The 22394-nt window shown below is 37.2% G+C and overlaps 1 protein-coding gene and 1 non-coding gene across 2 annotated transcripts; one reads left to right on the top strand and one right to left on the bottom strand.

The window, feature by feature from the left end:
- Window positions 1–13766: 13766 nt before the first annotated feature.
- LOC116021328 lies at window positions 13767–13873 on the bottom strand. The gene has a single exon (XR_004098988.1). It is a non-coding gene; the product is annotated as a small nucleolar RNA R71 (small nucleolar RNA).
- A 58-nt stretch (window positions 13874–13931) lies between these two features.
- LOC116020315 lies at window positions 13932–14990 on the top strand. Its single transcript, XM_031260797.1, has one exon. The coding sequence runs from the start codon at window positions 13932–13934 to the stop codon at window positions 14988–14990; it is 1059 nt and encodes a 352-aa protein (XP_031116657.1).
- Window positions 14991–22394: the final 7404 nt, after the last annotated feature.

The raw sequence follows: 22394 nt of genomic DNA, 5'->3' as shown, positions 1-22394 counted from the left end.
GGAGATTACTTTGTTATATTCTGAAAAAGAAAAGGGTAATCCTTTTAGACAATTAGAGTGGGAGAATGAGAATAGGGAGTGTGAGAAAGAGGTGATGGATAAAGAGGGAATTTTCACATTCGACTTGTTTGAGGGAATTGAGGGGAGTGATATGACCTCTAGCGAAGAGATATGGTCTCAACCTTAATGATAAAATTGACAAGAACATCGGGGTTGGAACAGGGAATAAGAAAATAGGGGAAGATCGCACTACCTTTGAGAAATCAAGGGGAGTGTTTGAAGCCATAAACCTTTCAACTATACACCTTGTTCTTCCTTTGTTTGAATGGGAATTCAAGAATGTCCTACACCTTGGGGCATTTCTTGAAGCAAAAGTACATGGGACGCTAGGTAGGGTCCCAAAGTCTATATGTTTAGCAGGATAGATTAACCTAAGTCTAGCCAAAGACTTTAAACAAAGGCGCACTTGGGAGGCATTCCCAACGTTATCCTTAGAATTTAAATTTCACGCTATTAATTCTTGCTTTTTTTTCTTTTTAGTACATTTTGTGTTTTGTCTAGATTACTTTTGTACTAACCAAGCAGATTCTCCATCCTAAATTGCTCCTCAACTAAGATTCATTCGTCAAAGAAGGTAACCAAGCTCAAAAACGGGAAAGAAAAATTTGAAGAAGGCAGGCATACACAGTCCACGCCACTCACACGCGTGTGAGTAGGCGTGGAAATTTTTCAGCAAGCCGCCACGTCCGCTCCCACGCGTGTGAGCAGGCGTGGAGATCTTCCAGAAGCTAGCCACGCCCACTCCCACGCGTGTGAGTGGCGTGGTCGGGCACCAGAAAGACTGCGTAAATAAGGCACAAATGTGTTCTAACCTTTGCCCATTTCTTATTTCACCACATCCAAAAGCTAAGAGCTTCATCTATGGTAAGACTAGCCTCCTCCAAAGCTACTCTTGGTACAAATCTCTTGAATCTCCTTCCTAAGCTCTTCAAAAGGTAACATTCCTTCTCTCCATTTTTCCTTTACATCTATTGGAATTTATTTTCTTTGGAAGGCATATTTGTATGAATGAATGTGGTTTGATGATTTCTTTGATTGAGATGGCTTAGAAATAGACTATAGAACTTGCTTGGAATCTATATTTGCTATTAGAAGATGAACATTGCAAGATTTGAGAAATTCTTTATGTCTAGATTGCAAACCCTAGGAGATTTGGGTATAACCGTATTGTATGGAATTCATGATAAATGGGGAATATAAAGTATGAAATGTGGAAGTTCCTTGCTTTCTAGGCTTTGAGAATGATGATCCCCACCTATTGCTTTGTCAATTTCAAAATGTTATTGCTTTCTCATTTTTCAACTCCTACCTAGCTAAGGGAAGAAGAGGAAATTGACTCTATATTGACCATTTTTGTAGTTCACATGATATTTCCTATATATGACATGTTCATTTTCTTGAAAGAAGCATGAATGAACTAAATGAAATGGATAGATTCTATATTATTTCTTATAAAATATAAGCCCACATATTGTTCAAATCTCGTTGATTGTATCTAGGCAATGTCTTCCCACTCATCCACGGCTAATCAAGAGGAAATGAGGGCTAGAAAAGGAAAAGCCCCGATGATGGAAACTGAACTAACTGAGCCCAAGGAAGAAAGGAATGAAAGAATTATGGAACAAAGGATACTTTTAACGGAGAAACAGCAGAGACGTTTTGAGTATGCGGTCTACCTTCCGACAATCAGTTGGAAATTCATTGATTTAGCGACATTGAATCCTTTTCAATGCCGAAACTCGCTAGCATGCCTCATCCATCAACCTTTTTGGAGTAAAATTTTTGGATGGCGCCACCAGACCTATATACCTACTGTCTTTGAGTTTGTAGCCACTTTGGAAGTTACCGGAAAAACTAGCGACCTGAAAAGCCCAACGATCAAATTCAATCTCTTCAATGAACCTCATCATATCTCGGTCAACACTCTAGGAATTTTGCTTGGATTCTATACCAAGGAGGACCAAGAGAGCATGTGGTACAAAGAACTTCCAATCGATTTTGGTAACTCCGAGACTCCAAGGAATTATTGGAAGAGGATTGCAAAACCAGGAGTTGAATGGAGTGGATCAAGGGTACTACAATCTCAGCTGAGAAGAGACGACATTCGAATTATCCGGAGAATAATTGCTCAATCTTGGGAAGAACGCACAGGAAACTTCGAAAAAGTCTACAGAACTGATTTATTTGCACTTTGGAGCATGGACACAAATACACCTGTGAACATGGGGGTGGTGTGCAAAAGATGGTTGAAGGCACAACAATCTAAAAAAGTCGCTTCTTTGTTCGTAGGACCATTAGTCACTCAACTGTGCCTTGGTTTAGGGTATCAGGCAAGAATGGAAGAATCCAGCAAGGTTCTGAAAAGCGCAACGATGACTCCATTATCTATGACGGATTTCTCTGAGCTAAAAATTGGTCGAAACTTGCGGATGAGGACGGGAACAAGAGCAACTAAGAAAAAAATACCCAAGAAACCAAAGGTGAGAGTCAATCCATCACCTCCCTCTCCATCCTCAGAATCTCCCAATCCGAACACACCGAGGGAACAAATCCCCACCCCACCTGGCAATAAACATCATCCTTCGCCAACACTATCTCTAAATATCTCAATCTCCAATGATGCCCCACCTTCAGAAAACCAGACTCCTACTCCGCCACACTCATCACCTGCAGCTCTAGCACGCTTCACAAAGGTCACCAATTGGGAAACAATGCAAAGATTTCAATATGAGTTGCACATGGAACATGAAGACCTCTTGGAGCAAAGGGACGCAAGACACTATGAACTTATTCAGGATTTGAGCATGCAAATTGCATTTCTGCGAGAAGAACTGGCAAGAAGAGGACCCAGCTCAGGGCTATGACTGACATTTGAAGAGACCTTGCCTCCATAAGAAATTTGGATGATGGAGTAACCATGAATCAAACTCTAAGAATCTGTTTGAGTACACTGTTTTATTTTTATCTGTTTTTTTTATGCTTTTAGTATTTTATGCTTTTTGGTCTAGATAGTACCACATTTCATCCAGCCAGGGACGTTAAATGTGGCACTCTTGGGAGGTACCCCAAACTCAATAAGGATGAGATTGCACCAAGGAACTAAATGATCAAACGAGGTACAATTCTTACTTTCCATCTTTCATCAAAAATATTTTATGCAATATTTTGTCTATGAAAAGGGACGGTCAATGTTTAAATGAAGAATTGCTACGAAAGGTATATCTTCTATCCCCTTTTGAAAGAAGGATGGTTGTTCAATGCTTAGTATAACATTCTTATTCTTTGACTTAATGAAAGATCTTTCTTTTTGGGTGTTAAAATTAAAAAAAAAAAAAAAAAAAAGATTAGTCGAAGCCCAGGAAACACTTTTAAAGTGTGGAAAGGTGCTTCTTGATAATTAATTCTTTGACCAGACTCTTTCTCCACCGCTCCTCAAGGCGACATCGAGGACGATGTCATCTTTTAAAGTGTGGAAAGGATGTCTTGCATAAGATGAGTAATAAGTTGAGTTTATAAGGTGTTAGGATAAAAGAGTGTGTTGTTGTCTGCACTATCTAGGAAGACTCTTACTTTTATGCCAAAACAAATGTTTGAAATATGCTCTGGAAGCTATCTGTGACACACACCACCATATAAAAAAAAAATTTGAAACTTCTGTATGATTGCATGTCTTTCGTCTTCTATTTTAGTGGGACCTTAGTCAAGGATCGCTCGAAGTGGGAGTGTGTACTTTCTAGGCTTTAGAAAAATATAAATTGCGAAGCCCGGAAATGAACTAAATCTAGCAGGACATGGGGCAAAAGGAGAGCTTTAAAGTGAGCTTTGATTGAAAATAATCCCTACTCCCTAGAAAGAGGCATGAGGGGTTGACATGGTGAAACGTGAATAAAGGCTTTGAAAAAGGCCACTTCCAGAGATAAAATCCGAGGAAAGCCTTCTCGCTAGGAAGTGTTCAACCATAGTCTTCGAATGCTATATCTGGAGTCGGTTGTCCACTTAAAATGTTCCTAGGAGAAGAGAAAAATGAGAGGAGGTGAGCCGCCTCGCGAGGATTCGGGCACCCATTGCACTGTCTTCGAAAAAGCATGGATCTCCATGTGAAGTCGGGTAGCCTGATGACGTTATCCGAGGAGGTGAGAAAATAGAGCGATCGCCCAAGCCATGGCGATGAGCGGTCCGTGTCCTTGCCCTCACTCAATTTTCAGTACAGGGGCTTTGGCGTATAGTTGGAAAATTTGGCCAGGTTGTGCACATCGTTCCCACTAGTGGGATCGGCTTTTAGGCCCAATAAAATAGAAGACGAATCCCCAATAATTGCATGACTTGAAAAGTGTGATTGTCATTTTTGAAACCCGCACTTGAAAAGCATTTGCTTCCTTAGTATATTCCTTGCATTTTGTCTGACCTAAACTTAATAGTCTTGGTAGATAGTGAAGGGAATTTCATCCGCTCCATTCCGACACACCTGATCATGAAATTTTTGATTATCCTATCTTCATTTAACTGTTCTTGGCACTTAGATGATTAGGAGTTGATAGAACGCTTGCTTGAGGACAAGCAAGATCTAAAGTGTGGAAACTTTGATAAGTGCCAAAAACAGTCAAAATTCGGGTTATGTTTAGATGATATTTTAATGTCTCAGCACCCAATTATGATCACTTTCATGGGTAAAACCTCTAATTAGCTTCTATTGGACAAATCCAGCTCAAGAAAAATACTTTGAGTCATTTCCGAAGGATACAGCAAAGTTTTGGGCCAAAAGAAGCAACAAACAAAGAATCCATCAAGCAGGAGGCTGCCACGCGCCATCACACGCGTGTGAGCATGCGTGGAATTAATCCCGAAAGATCCCACGCCAGGCCACACGCGTGTGACAGGCGTGGAAGCGGGACAGTAGGGCAGCAGCGGAAATTCGACTTCTTGAACAGCTATTTAAATCCTTCTTTCTCAATTTTGAAGAAGGACACTCCCAATTTTCAGATCTGATTTCTCTTTCTATTCCTTCCCCTTTGGGGAGGAAAATCTCACCCATTTCATTAGAATAGAGTAGATCTTAAGATTGAAGATGTATACTCCACCATCCCTTGGGTAACACTCTCTTTCAATTGAATTGTTAGTTTAGATTTATTATTGAAAGTAATTTCTATTTTGTTGTCTTGAATGATTTCCATGATTGAGTAGAGTATTTTGGGCGTGTGAGCCTTTGTTAAACTCTTGATTGTTGTTTAGAATATGCTCTATAGTTTTGAAAGATGAAGGAGTAGGATTGATGTTTTGTATGGTTGAAGTTGTTCAAGCTTTATTTCTATTTCGGCCGGAATAGCTAGTAAACTATAGGGAAGTGAGAGAGTGCGCGATAGCGGCCTCTCACGAGCCCAACTCACCCATATCTCCGCTCTTAGTCCGAAAGGACAAGATCCGAGAGGAGTGGTAGGCTAAGTGTTCGATGAAATGCCTCAACCGAATGAGGATTGAGAGTCTGAGTGTGACGCCATTCGGTACTAATACCTTGACTCCCTTACTCGATCACGAAACCCGTTTTACAAATCTCCTGCGAAGATCAATCAATTTGTTTGACTTTGGTTCACACCCCTTTCATTTTCCTTTGCATATTTAGCATAATTTCCTTTCTACAACCCCCAATCTTACTTACCAAACCAATCCTTTGTAATACTTGTAACTCTTACCTTTTAACACCATTAAGGTCAACACTAATTTGATTCCCATTCGCCATCCTCGAGAGACACGACACTCGGGGAGTTTAACTCTTCGTTTTAACACCCTCCATACCTTCACCTTCACCTCCCACTAAATTACATCATTGTCACAAACCAAATAAACCAATCCCCGGCAACGACGCCAAAATTTGATGAGTATAATTGTGAGTGTGAATATGGGTGTAGAATTTCGTTCCGCTGAAAATTGGGGCTATGACACGGAATTGTGTGAATTAGGAGAACTAGGCACTAGAGTATGTAAATTAACTAGAATCCAAGCAACTAATAACTGAATGATGAATTTGAAACAAATAAATTTGCTAATGAATTAACTGATTAATAAAGGAATGGGTCAGATTAGGGGTATTGTAATCTTGATGTTTTAACAATCTCAGAATTAGGGAAAGAAGAATTAACCTAGGGATTTATGGGCAATACACACAAGAATTCAATTCAGCTACTTTCATAATCAATAAACAGAATTAGGCTAAGATTGCCCCACTTTCATGATGCATCAATCATAGTCTTAAACACTTAAGCATGGTAAGCCCCCAAATTACCCATATTCTCATAGTAGGAAAAATTAGGTTGAAATTGGTAAGGCTCGATGTCTCCATCCAACATTCGTTGTAATGAATCCCCCTCCTAAACTAGAAAATAATTGTGGCCATCAATCAATAACAAGTAGAAAGCAATCCCCAATTCAACATAAACCCTAGGTGAATGATTCAATCCCTTTATGCAATAATCACGACTTGAACATCAAGAGTAACAATAAGTCCCTAATCCAAACCCATAAAAAAACTACTCACGTATGATTGAAGTAAATAAAGTAAAGCAAGAATTAAATACTGAAATCATAGCAGCGAATCTAAAGAATAAAAGAGGAAACTTTACTAACAATTCTTGAGAGTACTTTCAATCCAAACCAATGATTCCAAGCTCGTAACCAAATTCAAGGATGTAAATCTGCTCTATTCTATGCTAGGGAAACCTCTAAAGAAAGGGAAAATTGTACTGAACTAAACTAGGGCTCGGAATAATCCAAAATACAGAATAATGCGAAATAAATACTGGACAGCAGCCGGGTCACAGCCACCATCACGGCCGGGATCGAAGCCGTGAGGTGCCGTGGCCAGCTACTGTCCGCCGTGGGGCTCACGGTCCCCTGGTCCTCTTCTGACTCCTTTCGTGCTCCGTTGCTCCTTTCCGTCCCTGGGTAGATTCCTTATGTCTCGAAAAGTTGTCCAAGATGACTGAAAATCCTTCCTTTGCTCCTCATTTGTGAATAAACTAGGATTGATCAAATGTAACACACAAACGAGTCTTAAATGTATCAAGGTAAAAGAAATAAGCAACAAAACTGACTGGATCATGGGGCAAATAATGGTATAAAATCATGTGTATCAACTCCCCCACACTAGAACTTTTGCTTGTCCTCAAGCAATTACCTAGGATAATCCACCTTCCAAACACTGCAACTGATCGCACTTCCAAATTGTTCAGTGGACTTCGGAGGACTCGTTGGAGGAGGGCGGCGACTCTAGCAATGTCTTAACGTAAATCAATTTTTTTTGTTCATCTTTTTTGTTTTCTAAGTATTGTTAGAATTTTTAGCTAAACTGACTATTTTTGAGTGGATATTTTGTAGTACAAATACTTATGGGGTCCACCTCTGATTTGGGTCGGGTCAAAGTGGATTCCAGATCTTCGTATTTGAGGCGAAGATATTAATATTTGGTACGCTCAAAATGGGTGATAGGTGAATGAGAAATTGATTCTCAAAGTGAACATATTTGAGAGAAGTCAAAATCTTAAGCTAGTTGCTCATTAAATTAGCAATTCATAATTGTTTGTTTTAAGCCTTGATTCGTGTACCGGAAGTGTGCATGAAATGATGCTCAATTAAGCAAATTTGTTGCTTTTTATAATTAAGGATGAAAGCTTAATTATGAGAATTGGGGTAATGCATCAATTTGGTGCAAATTTGAGGCCATCGAATCCTTGAAGCTTTAGAGAAAGCTTAATTAATTAAGCTTGGGAAAGCTTTGAATTAAGAATTCGGTGCCTTCTCAATTTGGCACCATTTTGTTAAGGATTCGGTGCTTATGTTGCAACAATTCGATGTATTGATTCGTCCTTGGCGTTTCATGTTAGTTGCATCGATTCGGTGCTGCATCGTTTCGGTGCGGATCTCGAACTTCTCGCTCACTCAGATATTTTGAACATGAGTCATTATCTTCGGTACCAATTAGTTGCGTATTAATTCGTGACCTTTGATATTATTTTCAAATAATAAGTATAACTGTTTCAAACGTTATAATCCAAATTTTAATTGGATTACTTAATGCCATAATTCTATTTATTCTTAGCATTCCCTATATATTCATGTGTTTGGGCAGTAGCATTTAGAACCAACGAATCCTAACATAGGAAAAGTTAGAAGCCAAGAAATTCTTATTTTTCTCTCTAGCTTTGTTCTTTTTCTCCTCCTGAAACTCTGCTCAATCTCTCCGAAATAGCTTGTGTTCGAAGCCTATTGTTCTAGTTCGCCAAAGGTATTACGATTTGAGTGCTCAAACGTAATATCATAGATTTATTTTATCCTGGGAGACCGACATCACAACGCTCCTAGCACCACCGGGAGGTGAGGAATCGGTTTTAAGGAGAGAGTGTATACTCAACTTGAATCCTTGTCTGTCTCTTCCTTTGTTTCTTGGTACGTGAGATTATATTGTAAGTGTTTAATCCCATTATATATATATTATATTATATTATATATAGATATTATATTTTATATATATATATATATATATATATATATATATATATATATATATTCTGTCTTGTTTCATATCAAAGTATGTGTTGGGCTTGATTTATAATTTATATAATTAAATCCATGTTTATACTAGTTTAATGCTAGTTGTTTTGGGATTAAAATCATAGATATTTATCCCTTTGTTATTTGTATCATACTTTGATCATAATTACTGTTAAAGTGGTTGTATTGGGATTAAAATCATAGATATTTATCCCTTTGTTATTTGTATCATACTTTGATCATAATTACTGTTAAAGTGGTTGTATTGGGATTCAAATCATGGATTTTATCCCTTACATTGTTTTGATTACGTATGTATATATGTTGTGATAATTTGAATGTTATATATATATATATATATATATATATATATATAGATTTTTATTCAAATGTGGCCGCGCCCTTACGTGCGGCCGTGCGGTTTACACCACTCAATGTTAAGAAATGCACCACTCAATGTTACGAAATACACCACTCAATACATTGAGTGGTGTGTTTCTTAAATATGAAATACACCACTCAATGTTATTGAGTGGTGCATTTCTTAACATTGAGTGGTGTAAACCCCACAGCCGCACGTAAGGGCGCGGCCACACCTGAACATGACCCTATATATATATATATATATATAGGATCGCGTTCAAATGCGTACTGGCCGCCCAAGAGAGAAATGCGGACGAATCACAACGCGACACGTGTCCGGAATGTAGTTGCACCTAACGTTATAACTAGGTGCACGTCATATTATAACTAGGTGCACACATGTGCATAAATGTTAACAAGGTAAATTACTTGCACCTGCAAGTGAAAATAGGTGCACACGTGCAAGTAAAATATATTACAAGTGCAAGTAAATTGTACAATGAACATCAATACTAAGTGCACCTAATGTTATAACTAGGTGCACTTAATGTTATAACTAGGTGCACATAGGTTGCAACCAGGTGCATGAATGTTAACAAAGTAAATTACTTGCACAAGTGCAAGTAAAATGTATTGCAGATGCAAGTAAAATGTATTACAGGTGCAAGTGAATTGTACAGTGAGCATCAATACTAAGTGCACCTAATGTTATAACTAGGTGCACCTAATGTTAAAACTAGGTGCAACCTATGTTAAAACTAGGTGCACCTAGGTTGCACCCAGGTGCATGAATATTAACGAGGTAAATTATTTGCATTTGTAAGTGAAAATATTTGCGAAAATAGATACATGAATATTAACAAGGTAAATTACTCGCACTTGTAAGTGAAAATAGGCGCGAAAATAGGTGCACTTGTAAGTGAAACTAGGTGCACTTTTAAGTGAAACTAGGTGCACTTGTAAGTGAAACTAGGTGCACCAAAGTTCCAGCTATTTACGAAAATGTCACCGCGTCATTATTTTAAAATTGCATCTGATTCGTTGATCTGGACCCGTGGACGGCCGTGAAGCGTTCTCATTTCCTATTTGGGTGAGAGTTCGCACGAGAGTGCAACCCTATATATATATATATATATATATATATTTTGAAGGAATATAAATAATATATGTATATATATATATATATATATTCCTGTGTTGTAATATATATAAATATATTGTTTTGTGGAATATCGACTGTTCATCCCCAATAATCTTAAAACCGAATATTTTTTGATGAATCAATCGATGGATTCCGTGAATGATGCTTGTGATGCACATTCAGATACCGTTAATTCGGTAGAGGTGGACAACGTTGGAAATAGTGTTTCCATGAAGGAATATATTTCGAAGGAATATAAATAATATATGTATATATATATTTCTGTGTTGTAATATATATAAATACATTATTTTGTGGAATATCGACTGTTCATCCCCAACAATCTTAAAACCGAGTATTTTTTGATGAATCAATCGATGGATTCCGTGAATGATGCTTGTGATGCACATTCAGATACCGTTAATTCGGTAGATGTGGGCAATGTTGGAAATAATTTTTCCATGAAAGTTGTAAAATCACATGATGGTGCTCCGGAGAACTTTGGTTCACGAACCTGTAGAGCAGTGGTTAATCAATCGATACCTATTGAGAATCAAGTGCATCGGCTAACAGCCACGAAAGATCCAGTGGCGTGATCACTACATGGTTTGAGGATTATTGTAGTGTGAACAACTACTTTAACCATAATCAAGGGAAAGGCAAGCGGGAACTTAGTCTTCAAGAAGATTATGAGTATAAAGTGGTTACCCACTATGATGTGAACCGTCATCCTGGTGAAAAAGCTTGTGTGTATAAAGTGTGTTTGGAGATGCTGTTGTGTTGGTAAGTGATATTGGCATGCACGTGGTTAGCTACGAAGGTGATGAAGGCTAGTGTTGGAGAGTTCTTTGTAAAACCGTAGTGTGTATGGATTTTGTATAGCTACTTGTAACCCTTTGTGATCATCTAATGGATTGGGGTGACGTGAGTTGTCCAGCAGACATAGGAGTTTAGATCCGAACTATGTAAACAATTCTTCAGTGTTTGGTTCCTTTTCTTTACTCATTTATTTTTTTATTTATCTTTATCTGATCCAGTAACTAATCCAGATAAATAATCTTGATAAAAAAAAGTAGGAAGCTTAGACTTATCTTGTGCATTCAAGATCCACGATCCTATTTCAATTGGTATCAGAGCCTAGGGACTTAAATTATTAGCCTAACCGATTTAACTGCAAAATCGTGTTTCTTGAACTCACGAGTTTACCTTACTTTGTTGCCTCTGTTTCTCTTTCTAGTTTGTACGGTCTTAATCTTTGTTAAGTGTTCCAGAATGGACAGGCATAAACCTCCACCAGAGTTGACATGAGATAATTATGTATACTAAAAGACCCGTACTAGGATGCACATTAGAGCTCAAGGTAAATGATAAACACTATTTTTATATTTAATTTAGATTAAGTTTTTAGTTTTATTTGTTTAATATTATTTTTATTTGAAACTTTAATTTATATTTTATATTAATATATTAGTTATTTGAATAATTAAGTTTAGTGGTTATTGGGCCATTAGAATTGTGCATTTTAATATTAGTATTTATGAGAGTTGGACTAGGTAATTAAAGTGGACACTTTGCCCTTTTAATTCATTTTGACTAAACAAAAGTTTATTTATTTATATTATTAATAAAATCATCCAAAGCTTTTTTCTTCCCATTGTAATTTACGTAGAATATAATACAGCAGCCCAAAATTCCATTTAACTTATAATGGTTTATATGTTATGTACGTAGACAGCAGCACTGCAGCGACGGCATCGGCAACTGAACAACTGCAGCAAACGAACAAAATAAAATTGAAACAAAGAAATAATCTTGTGGCTCAAATTCATGACGGCAACATCATTCACCTAGCTTACACGTTGCATGCACCAGGCGCCACTCCTTGCACATATTCATGTCTTTGTCGATTTTTGTGGAGATTCACATGTTTGCCGCAACCTAAGCTCCTCTTTAGTGTATAAATAGGTGTGATTGTAATGTCAGGACATCATCCCTCACCATTACCAAGTAATATTCTTTCATTTCTCACGTAGTAACATATAAATTTATATTGTAAGCATTCTTACGATGTACTGCTGAGTTCTTATTTTTCCAATTCGAGGATTATGGAAGTTTGATTCTACAAGACCAGTAAGCTTTATTTAGCCTAAATTATTCTTCGCACTTTATTATCTATGTATCTTCTGTTATATTCATATATATGAATTATTGCTTGATTAATTGTTGCAATAGGGCCCATTGTTCAATTGTCAAGTTAATTAATTGTTGCAATAGGGCCCATTGTTCAATTGTCAAGTTATTTAATTGTTGCAATAGGGCCCATTGTTCAATTGTCAAGTTATTAAATTGTTGCAATAGGGCCCATTGTTCAATTGTCAAGTTATTAAATTGTTGCAATAGGGCCCATTGTTCAATTGTCAAGTTATTAAATTACTAGTTAGAACCTTGAATCCGTAATTGTTTAAGTGTTCTGATGTTGGTAACAAATAGCACAATTTGATTATAACTGATTTTCGATTTGTGTTATGAAGATATATAGTCTAACTTAAATGAACCGAGCTTATGAGTTTGTTGGCTAGGATTGGTAGTCTTTCTAATTCGATTAATGCTGTTAGTAAATTAAATCCTAAGAGCTTGTTTAGGGTTGTTTATTAGCTAGAGAAGTAATCAAAGAGCTTGTTTTGATTACCGACGAAGTAAGGAAAGACAAGTTGTTAGAGCTTGTTAATAACCATAACCAATCTAGTAAAGAGTAAAGTTAGTTTGGCTTGCAAATCAATAACTGTCTTGTTAGAATTAAACTGATATTATTCCTTGGGTTGGATACCATTTGCCATTGACATTTTCTTGATAATTATTTGCTATTTGAAATTATTTTCCGTTTTCCATTTTATTATTGCTATTTAAGTTTCGATTCTCATTTATTTATTTATTAAATCTATTGCTAAAGATAAGTCTAACCAATCTCTGTGGATACGACCTTACTCATCGCTATTACAATTCATAAGAGTAAGTATTTATTATTTGTTGGTTTCGACACCCATCAAATTTTTGGCGCCGTTGCCGAGGATTGGTGTCAATTAGATTTATTTTTATGCCACGTTCTTCTCGTACGGGTCAATTGCAATACGATCCTGAGATTGAGAAGACTGCTAAAAAGTTAAGAAAGGAGACTAGATTGCGTAAAAACAAAGTGGTTTCTTCAACATCTGTTCAATCAATTACCACAACTGAATCAATTGCATCTTGTTGCGATTCTGAAAAAGAACAAACAATGGTCGAAAATCAAGTAGTGGCTGAAGAACAAAGAACTTTAAGGGAGCTTTCTGCACCAAATCTAAATCAACAACCTCTTTGTATTCAACATCCTGCCTTAGAGGTTGGTTTTGAATTAAGGTCAGGTTTGATTCAACTACTCCCAACATTTCGTGGTCTTGAAAATGAAGATCCACATAAGCACCTAAAGGAGTTCCACGTGGTGTGTTCAAGCTTCAAACCGCAAAGAGTGACAGAAGATCAAATTAAACTATGTGCTTTCCCATTCTCATTAGCAGATAGAGCAAAGGATTGGTTATTTTACCTTCCTTCAGGCTCAATCAACACATGGGCTGAAATGGTAAGATTATTTCTTGAAAAGTTTTTCCCAGCATCACGAGCTGCCAGCATTAGAAGGGAAATATGTGGCATCAAACAAAGAGACATAGAGACTCTCTATGAGTAATGGGAACGTTTCAAGCAACTGTGTGCAAGTTGCCCTCAACATGGAGTTTCTGAACAACTTCTCATTCAATACTTTTATGAGGGATTGCTTCCCATGGAAAGAAAGATGATGGATGCAGCTAGTGGAGGTGCTATAGTGAATAAAACCCCTCGTGAAGCTAGAGATTTGATATCCATAATGGCTGCCAATTCACAACAATTTGGATGCAGACAGGACACACCTTCTAGAAGAGTGAACGAGGTGAACATTTCTTCCCTTGAGAATAAATTATCTCACTTAACTACTCTTGTTCAACAGTTAGCTTTAGGAGGTACACATCAGGTAAAATCTTGTGGGATATGTGCCACTACTGGACACCAAACAGACATGTGTCCGACACTTCAATATGATTATTGTGAGCAAGCTAATGCAATTGGAGGCTTTCCAGGCCAACCACAACGAAATTATGATCCCTATTCAAATACATACAACCCAGGATGGAGGGATCATCCAAATTTCAGCTACAAGCCACGTCCACAATTTCCACAGTTTCAACCTAGACAACCCATTCAAGAACAATCTTCATCTTCACAACAACCATCTTCTAATTCAAGTACGTCATTGGAAGATATTGTTAAGTCACTTGCCATTAACACACAACAATTTCAGCAACAAACACAACAATTTCAGCGAGAAACAAGAACAAGTATTCAACACTTAGAAAGTCAGATGAGTCAGCTAGCGTCTACCGTGAGTAGATTGGAGTCTCAAGGTAAGTTTCCCTCACAAACTGTTGTAAACCCAAAGCAAAATGTGAGTGCAATTACCCTGAGAAGTGGAAAAGAGTTGGAACAACATACTCAAGTGAGAAAAACACTCAACCGAGATGAGGAAACTGAAAAAGAGGTCCATCAACCTCAAAATGATCAAAAACCTGTCAAAGAACACCCAAAGTCTTGGGTAATTCCTCCTCCTTTTCCTAGTAGGTTGGCCAAATCCAAGAACGCCGAAGAAAAAGAAATTCTAGAGACATTTCGAAAGGTTGAGGTAAATATTCCTTTACTTGATGCTATTAAACAAATTCCTCGATATGCTAAGTTTCTCAAGGAGTTGTGCACAAATAAAAGAAAGCTGAAAGGCAATGAAATGGTAAGCATGGGAGAAAATGTGTCAGCTGTTTTATAGAAAAAGTTACCTCCTAAATGCAAAGATCCAGGTATGTTCACTATCCCTTGCAAAATTGGAAATGTTAATGTTGAAAAAGCAATGTTAGATCTAGGAGCTTCAATTAATGTCATGCCCCTATCTATTTATTCATCTTTGAATGTTGGCTCTTTAAAAGAAACTGGTGTAATTGTTCAACTTGCTGATAGATCGAATGTTTATCCTGTGGGGGTTTTAGAAGATATTTTAGTACAAGTTGATGGATTAATCTTTCCTGCTGATTTTTATGTGCTGGATATGGAAGAAGATAATCCCCCTAATTCTTCATTGATCTTATTAGGGAGGCCATTTCTGAAAACTACTAAATCTAAAATTGATGTGCATGATGGTATATTGACAATGGAGTTTGATGGTGACATTGTTAAATTTGATATATTTAATACTACCATGAAACATCTGAATGGCATGTCATCTGTTTTTATTGTGGATATTTCATTGCAAGTAGATAATTGTCATTTGATTGGTGGTGATAAACCGAATGTTGCGTTGAATAGAAATCCTAACTTTGAGGATGTGTTAGGAAGAAAATGGTGTCTAGCCAAAGACGTTAAAGAAAAGCGCTACTTGGGAGGCAACCCAAAGGGAGTTTATTCTACTCTTCCCTTTATTTGTTTTGCATTTTTATTAATTTTTCTATTATCTTTACATTCTATTTAACATTGGGGACAATGTTGAGAATAAGTGTGGGGAGGGGATATGATTATTTTCTTCTCTTACGATTATTTTCTTCTCTTCAATTTGAAAAAAAAAATTATTATTTCTTTTTCTACTAAAATTTTTACAAAAAATAATAGTATTTTTACTAAAATTCATAACATAATTGAATAATTGATCTTGCATATTATGAGTATTTAATTAGTATTTTGTATTTTATATTAATATATTAGTTATTTGAATAATTAAGTTTAGTGGTTATTGGGCCATTAGAATTGTGCATTTTAATATTAGTATTTATGAGAGTTGGACTAGGTAATTAAAGTGGACACTTTGCCCTTTTAATTCATTTTGACTAAACAAAAGTTTATTTATTTATATTATTAATAAAATCATCCAAAGCTTTTTTCTTCCCATTGTAATTTACGTAGAATATAATACAGCAGCCCAAAATTTCATTTCACTTATAATGGTTTATATGTTACGTACGTAGACAGCAGCACTGCAGCGACGGCATCGGCAACTGAACAACTGCAGCAAACGAACAAAATAAAATTGAAACAAAGAAATAATCTTGTGGCACAAATTCATGAAGGCAACATCATTCACCTAGCTTACACGTTGCATGCACCAGGCGCCACTCCTTGCACATTTTCATGTCTTTGCCGATTTTTGTGGAGATTCACATGTTTGCCGCAACCTAAGCTCCTCTTTAGTGTATAAATAGGTGTGATTGTAATGTCAGGACATCATCCCTCACCATTACCAAGTAATATTCTTTCATTTCTCACGTAGTAACATATAAATTTATATTGTAAGCATTCTTACGATGTACTGTTGAGTTCTTATTTTTCCAATTCGAGGATTATGGAAGTTTGATTCTACAAGATCAGTAAGCTTTATTTAGCCTAAATTATTATTCACACTTTATTATCTATGTATCTTCTGTTATATTCATATATATGAATTATTGCTTGATTAATTGTTGCAATAGGGCCCATTGTTCAATTGTCAAGTTATTAAATTGCTAGTTAGAACCTTGAATCCGTAATTGTTTAAGTGTTCTGATGTTGGTAACAAATAGCACAATTTGATTATAACTGATTTTCGATTTGTGTTATGAAGATATATAGTCTAACTTAAATGAATCGAGCTTATGAGTTTGTTGGCTAGGATTGGTAGTCTTTCTAATTCGATTAATGCTGTTAGTAAATTAAATCCTAAGAGCTTGTTTAGGGTTGTTTATTAGCTAGGGAAGTAATCAAAGAGCTTGTTTTGATTACCGACGAAGTAAGGAAAGACAGGTTGTTAGAGCTTGTTAATAACCATAACCAATCTAGTAAAGAGTAAAGTTAGTTTGGCTTGCAAATCAATAACTGTCTTGTTAGAATTAAACTGATATTATTCCTTGGGTTGGATACCATTTGCCATTGACATTTTCTTGATAATTATTTGCTATTTCAAATTATTTTCCATTTTCCATTTTATTATTGCTATTTAAGTTTCGATTCTCATTTATTTATTTATTAAATCTATTGCTAAAGATAAGTCTAACCAATCTCTGTGGATACGACCTTACTCATCGCTATTACAATTCATAAGAGTAAGTATTTATTATTTGTTGGTTTCGACACCCATCAGTGAACTCATCTGGAGATCTTTTTAACAGGTTGGAAGCATCCTACCAAGGCTGGTGTAACAGCTGAAGATCCACGTGTTCTTAAACCTGAAGTAGAGTGGGATGTTGTTGAAATTGCACAAGCCGGCTATAATAGCAAAACTCTCAATATTATATTTAGTTAATTCATGAAAGTCATTTTAATTTGATAACAGATTGTGATTCTGCTAAAGAAGCATGGGAGATTTTAGAAACCACCTGTGAAGGTACTGCATCAGTCAAGCAATCCAAACTCCAGCTTGTGCAGAGTGATTTTGAAGATCTACGTATGAATGATGATAAAAATATTGACAGTTTCAATGAACGTGTTCAGGAGATTGCCAATCGTGCATCCACACCTAGTGAACCATTCTCCTAGCAGAAGTTGATTAAAAAGGTATTACAGTCAATCCCACCTCGGTTCAAAATGAAGGTAACCGCCATTCAAGAAAATACAAGTTGGGAAAATCAAAACTTGGCTCAATTAATGGGTAATCTTAAAATTTATGAAATGAAAATTCTTACTGACCATATATATATATATATATATATATATATATGTATGTATGTATGTATGTATGTATGTATGTATGTTTTTCATCTTCACAACTCTATTGATAAACTTTTTCCATTTGTTCTTCAATTCTACGCAGAGATTGAGAAAGCTTCTACAACTGCTGCAACTTTGGTGAACTGTTCGGTGGATTCAGAGGACTCGTTGAAGGAGGGCGGCGACTCTAGGAATGGCTTAGTGTAAATCACTGATTTTTTTGCTGATCTTTTTTGTTTAATTGAAATGCACGCGCGCGTGCCCACACACACACTCTCTTTTTTGTTTAATTGAAATACACGCACACGCGCGCACACACGCGCACGCACACACACACAGAGACACACACACAACTTTGGTGAACTATTCGGTGGATTCAGAGGACTTGTTAGAGGAGGGCAGCGACTCTAGGAATGGCTTAGTGTAAATCACTGATTTTTTTTGTTGATCTTTTTTGTTTAATTGACACACACACACATGCGCGCACACGCACGCACACACACACACACACACACACACACACACACACATATATATATATAGTTATAATCAGGTGTGGTTGCGCCTTAACGTGCGATTAGTGTGGTCGCACCACTATGTATACAAATATACACCACTCAATGTTAAAAAATGCACAACAAAAATATGCACCATTAGGTACGCATCACCAAAAAACACAGCACTAGATATGCAAATATACACCGCACAGTGTTACGAAATACACCATTAGAGACATGGGAGTTATGGTGCAATGTTTTGGGTGTGGTGTGTTTTTTGGTATTTTTGTGTATTTTCATTGTGGTGCATTTTCTAACATTGAATGGTGCATTTCGCATCAATCGCACGAGAATGCCCTGCTACATTTGAATAGATATATATATATATATATATACACACACACACACATATACACATATACACATATGTGTGTATGTGTATGTATATATGTGTACATGCATATGTGTGTATGTATACACATACATCTATAGAATTCAGCTCCCGTACGGTGGGGTGTTTTCATTGCGGTTGTGCGGTGACTTTAGGTGCGGAATTGTCTTTTTAAGGTGCGTGGTTTTTCTTCTTAAGGTGCGTGATTTGTATGCTTAAGGTGCGTGAGTGTTGAAACTTAAGGTGAGTGAACCTAAAGCTTAAGGTGCGTGGTTTTCCTTCTTAAGGTGTGTTGTTTTCCTTCTTAAGGTGAGTGATATGTATGCTTAAGGTGCGTGAGTTGTTTAAACTTAAGGTGCGTCATTTTAAAACCTTAGGTTCAGACGACATTGCATGAACCAGTGTGTGAACCTCTCGTCTCTTCTTTACTAAATGAGCAAGGTACGGGGTGGGATGTGGATTGTGTAAAAGATATTTTTAATCCTAGTGATGCTAAGTTGATTTTGAATATTCCTCTCAGCATACGAAAGCCGCGAGATCAGTGGGTCTGGAATTGGAGTCAAAAGGGAGACTATACGGTTAAAACCTGTTATAAATTCCTTACCATGGTGGCTGTTGATGGTCAACCTTGGCATAGGATTTAGAACTTATGTATTCCGCCGAAGGTGAAAAATTTTTGTTGGCAATTAGCCTCTTTGTATCTTCCAACCAGGGATGCCTTAATATCGAAGCATGTTGCATGTTCATTAATATGTCATATCTGCAGGGAGGAAGATGAAACAGCCACGCATATGTTTGCAAACTATCGTGAAGTAGTCCATGCGTGGGCATTGTTGGGATTGCCGATTTCATCATGTTCTGCTGCCAGTAATATTAGTGAGTGATTTTTTGCCTGCATTAGTGCTTTACATGATTACTTGCTCACTAAATTTGTAATGGTTTGTTGGGGCTTGTGGACCAGTAGAAATGACAATGTATGGAAGGGTCTTACTTTTGATCTAAGCACAGCCATACAAAGGACTCTTGTTTTTCTGGACAATTGGAGATCTGCGAATGAAGTCCATATAATTATAATTTATTTACTTTATATTTAATACTAATATAGTTTACATTTAATGTTTTTATTTTGTTATTATAATATTATTCAGTTATAAAGTTTATAAAATATATAGTTTATAACTTTATATAATTTATATAACAAATAAACTTTATATTAGTATTTATATAAATATTAAAATAAAACTCGACTTAGTTCAAGTCGGTGAGCCAGGAGGAAAAGTTCAGACTTGGGAGCACGGTGAACACTAGGAACTAAGGCCCCCTTCACGTATTCAGGTTGTTTCATCAGATCGACGGGGCATTTAATATGGAGCACTCAGTTGATCATCCCGGGGAGGGATTAGCTTTTTTATTTTTTTTTCGGGAATTCGTCTTCGCCAAGGCATTCCACCACCAGAGATGGTCGGTCAACAGGATGGAGCTTTCAGTAGTGACGCTCGGGGAAAAGAAATCAAGTTACTGCTAGTTGCTGACACCTACAGACTGGTGACCACTTTGACAGTCGGAGGTCGAAAAGCGACCATCATACGAACAAAGAGTTTTAAGAGCATTTCGAGGGGTTCCACACTCAGTTTAGAGAATTAGATCGATTAAACTTTTCGAGGTTACATTACTACTGTGGTCTCACTGCTTGGAGAGCTCACACGGTAAAATCAAGAACAAATATAATTGATTACATTGGGGTCGACCCTCATTCTTAATCAACGCATGAAGAGGTTTCAACCATGAAGAGGTTTCAATTCTCTACGGTATATATGCATGTTTATTTGCACTTTTGTTGATACGCTTACATGGTGCCGACCACCGTAAATTTGATTGAGTCCGACCAGAATTGCCGACCACTGGAAATTTGATTGAGTCATACTAGAATTGGAGCATATTGCTGGTGTGCGGCCAGACGACGTAGGGTGAGGTCGGGAGACTGACCCGAAAAAAGAGAGAATATAAACCTTTCAAACGGTGAGACGCCGATAGTTGAGTTGCTCGGGAGCTCAAGCTGTGGAAACGAAGGTGAAGATAATCAGGGATGATGCTGATGAAGTGATGAGGCTGGTTCTCATTTTTGATCCACATGATGAAAAGGTTTTAATCATACACCATAACTCTCCATGTGGACACACCTTCCTTACGATACATGTATGTTATTTGGATTTGCTTCATGCATGGTTGGGTAATGATGAGTGAAATAAATGAAGATGTCACAAGCGTGACACTATTTTGATTCTTCCACTAGTTTTAACAGTAAGCCTAATCGAATTTCAAGCAAATTGTAGTATGACCGATCAAAGCGAATTATAACATGGCCGATCAATGTCGGCGAAAGATGAGGTCGAAGGATCGACCGAACAGAAGTAAAGGACACGAACTTTGTGTTCGATCCCCACGGACAATGCCATTTGATAGAGTAAATTATTTCGGATCGGGTAGATGTGACAAAGAAATATATTAGAATATTTAATGATGTGGTCAGGAAGTTAGATAAGGACCCAACCATACAAGGTTGGAAGGCTCCGAGTGGAATGTTGTAAGTCTTATTACAAGCAAAAGTCCCTCCATGCAAGGAGGTTTTTTGCAGGGATCACATCTTGTCAACGATCATGTAAGAGCTCCACTCTTCATGAGGTGCGTGACACAACGCAGCAAAGAGGTTGCTCTAAAATCTAATTGGCACTTCTCAAAGTCATGTTGCATATGTGGTTTGGTCTGCAGGATGCATGATGATCAGTAGAGCGGCATCTCCAGCTTGATTGGTTTGAGCGAACATAGTGGCCAATATAACAGTATCGCTAGAGTAGTTGCTAGGAAGAAAGATACACTTTTAATCAAAATGAATGTCAGCAAAACTTACTTTGCCAGTCCACCATAAACTTCCATCACAAGCTTGAGGATTGACAGAGGGATTCCAAGCGTATTCAAGAATGGGATGTAAATAAATGTAGCTCGACCAGTTTTGGGTGGATTGGCAATCATTCTTAGTGTTCTCTGGATAAGTTAGAATATGAATAACATTCGGGGTTACATCATGAGAAAAGTACTTACCGAAGTTCTCAATTGCATCAGCAAATGGGAGGAGTAGCTCACACTTGTTAGTGTAAGTTGGTATACTTGCATAACGAGTGGTACCGGCCACTCTTGAAGTTTGGTGTGAATGGAGTGCAGCTTGGTGTGAAGTGTAGCCATGCAAGCATTCACAATAATAGGTACTAATTGAATAACTTCAGCATCAACTTCTGCAAAAGACATCTGTTGCGAGTGATGTAACTTGCGCTTCAGATAAGCAGTCATCACAAATGTGAAAACTTGGCGCAGGTTCTCTACATGAATATCATAATAGCGAACTTATGGCAACCTCTAGGCAATCGGAGGTGCATAACCAAGCACATCGACTCTAAGTAGCTTGCAGATATACTGAGGATTGAAAGTTAATGATAACCTTTCAAAGTCACTAGAAGTAGTTGATTAGCGACTACATTAGCATCCACCATGTTTTGATCACGATCATTATCCAGGGGTCTAGTTAGAAGTGTGCATTTTGCACAAGTTCTGTTTCCTCGAA

Source organism: Ipomoea triloba, chromosome 5 (assembly GCF_003576645.1).
Source record: "Ipomoea triloba cultivar NCNSP0323 chromosome 5, ASM357664v1".
Taxonomy (NCBI): domain Eukaryota; kingdom Viridiplantae; phylum Streptophyta; class Magnoliopsida; order Solanales; family Convolvulaceae; genus Ipomoea; species Ipomoea triloba.
This window is presented reverse-complemented; position numbering and strand designations above follow the sequence as displayed.

Coding starts and splice junctions, on each gene's coding strand:
- LOC116020315 (XM_031260797.1), top strand. CDS start 13,932: ATGATGGATGCAGCTAGTGGAGGTGCTATAGTGAATAAAACCCCTCGT.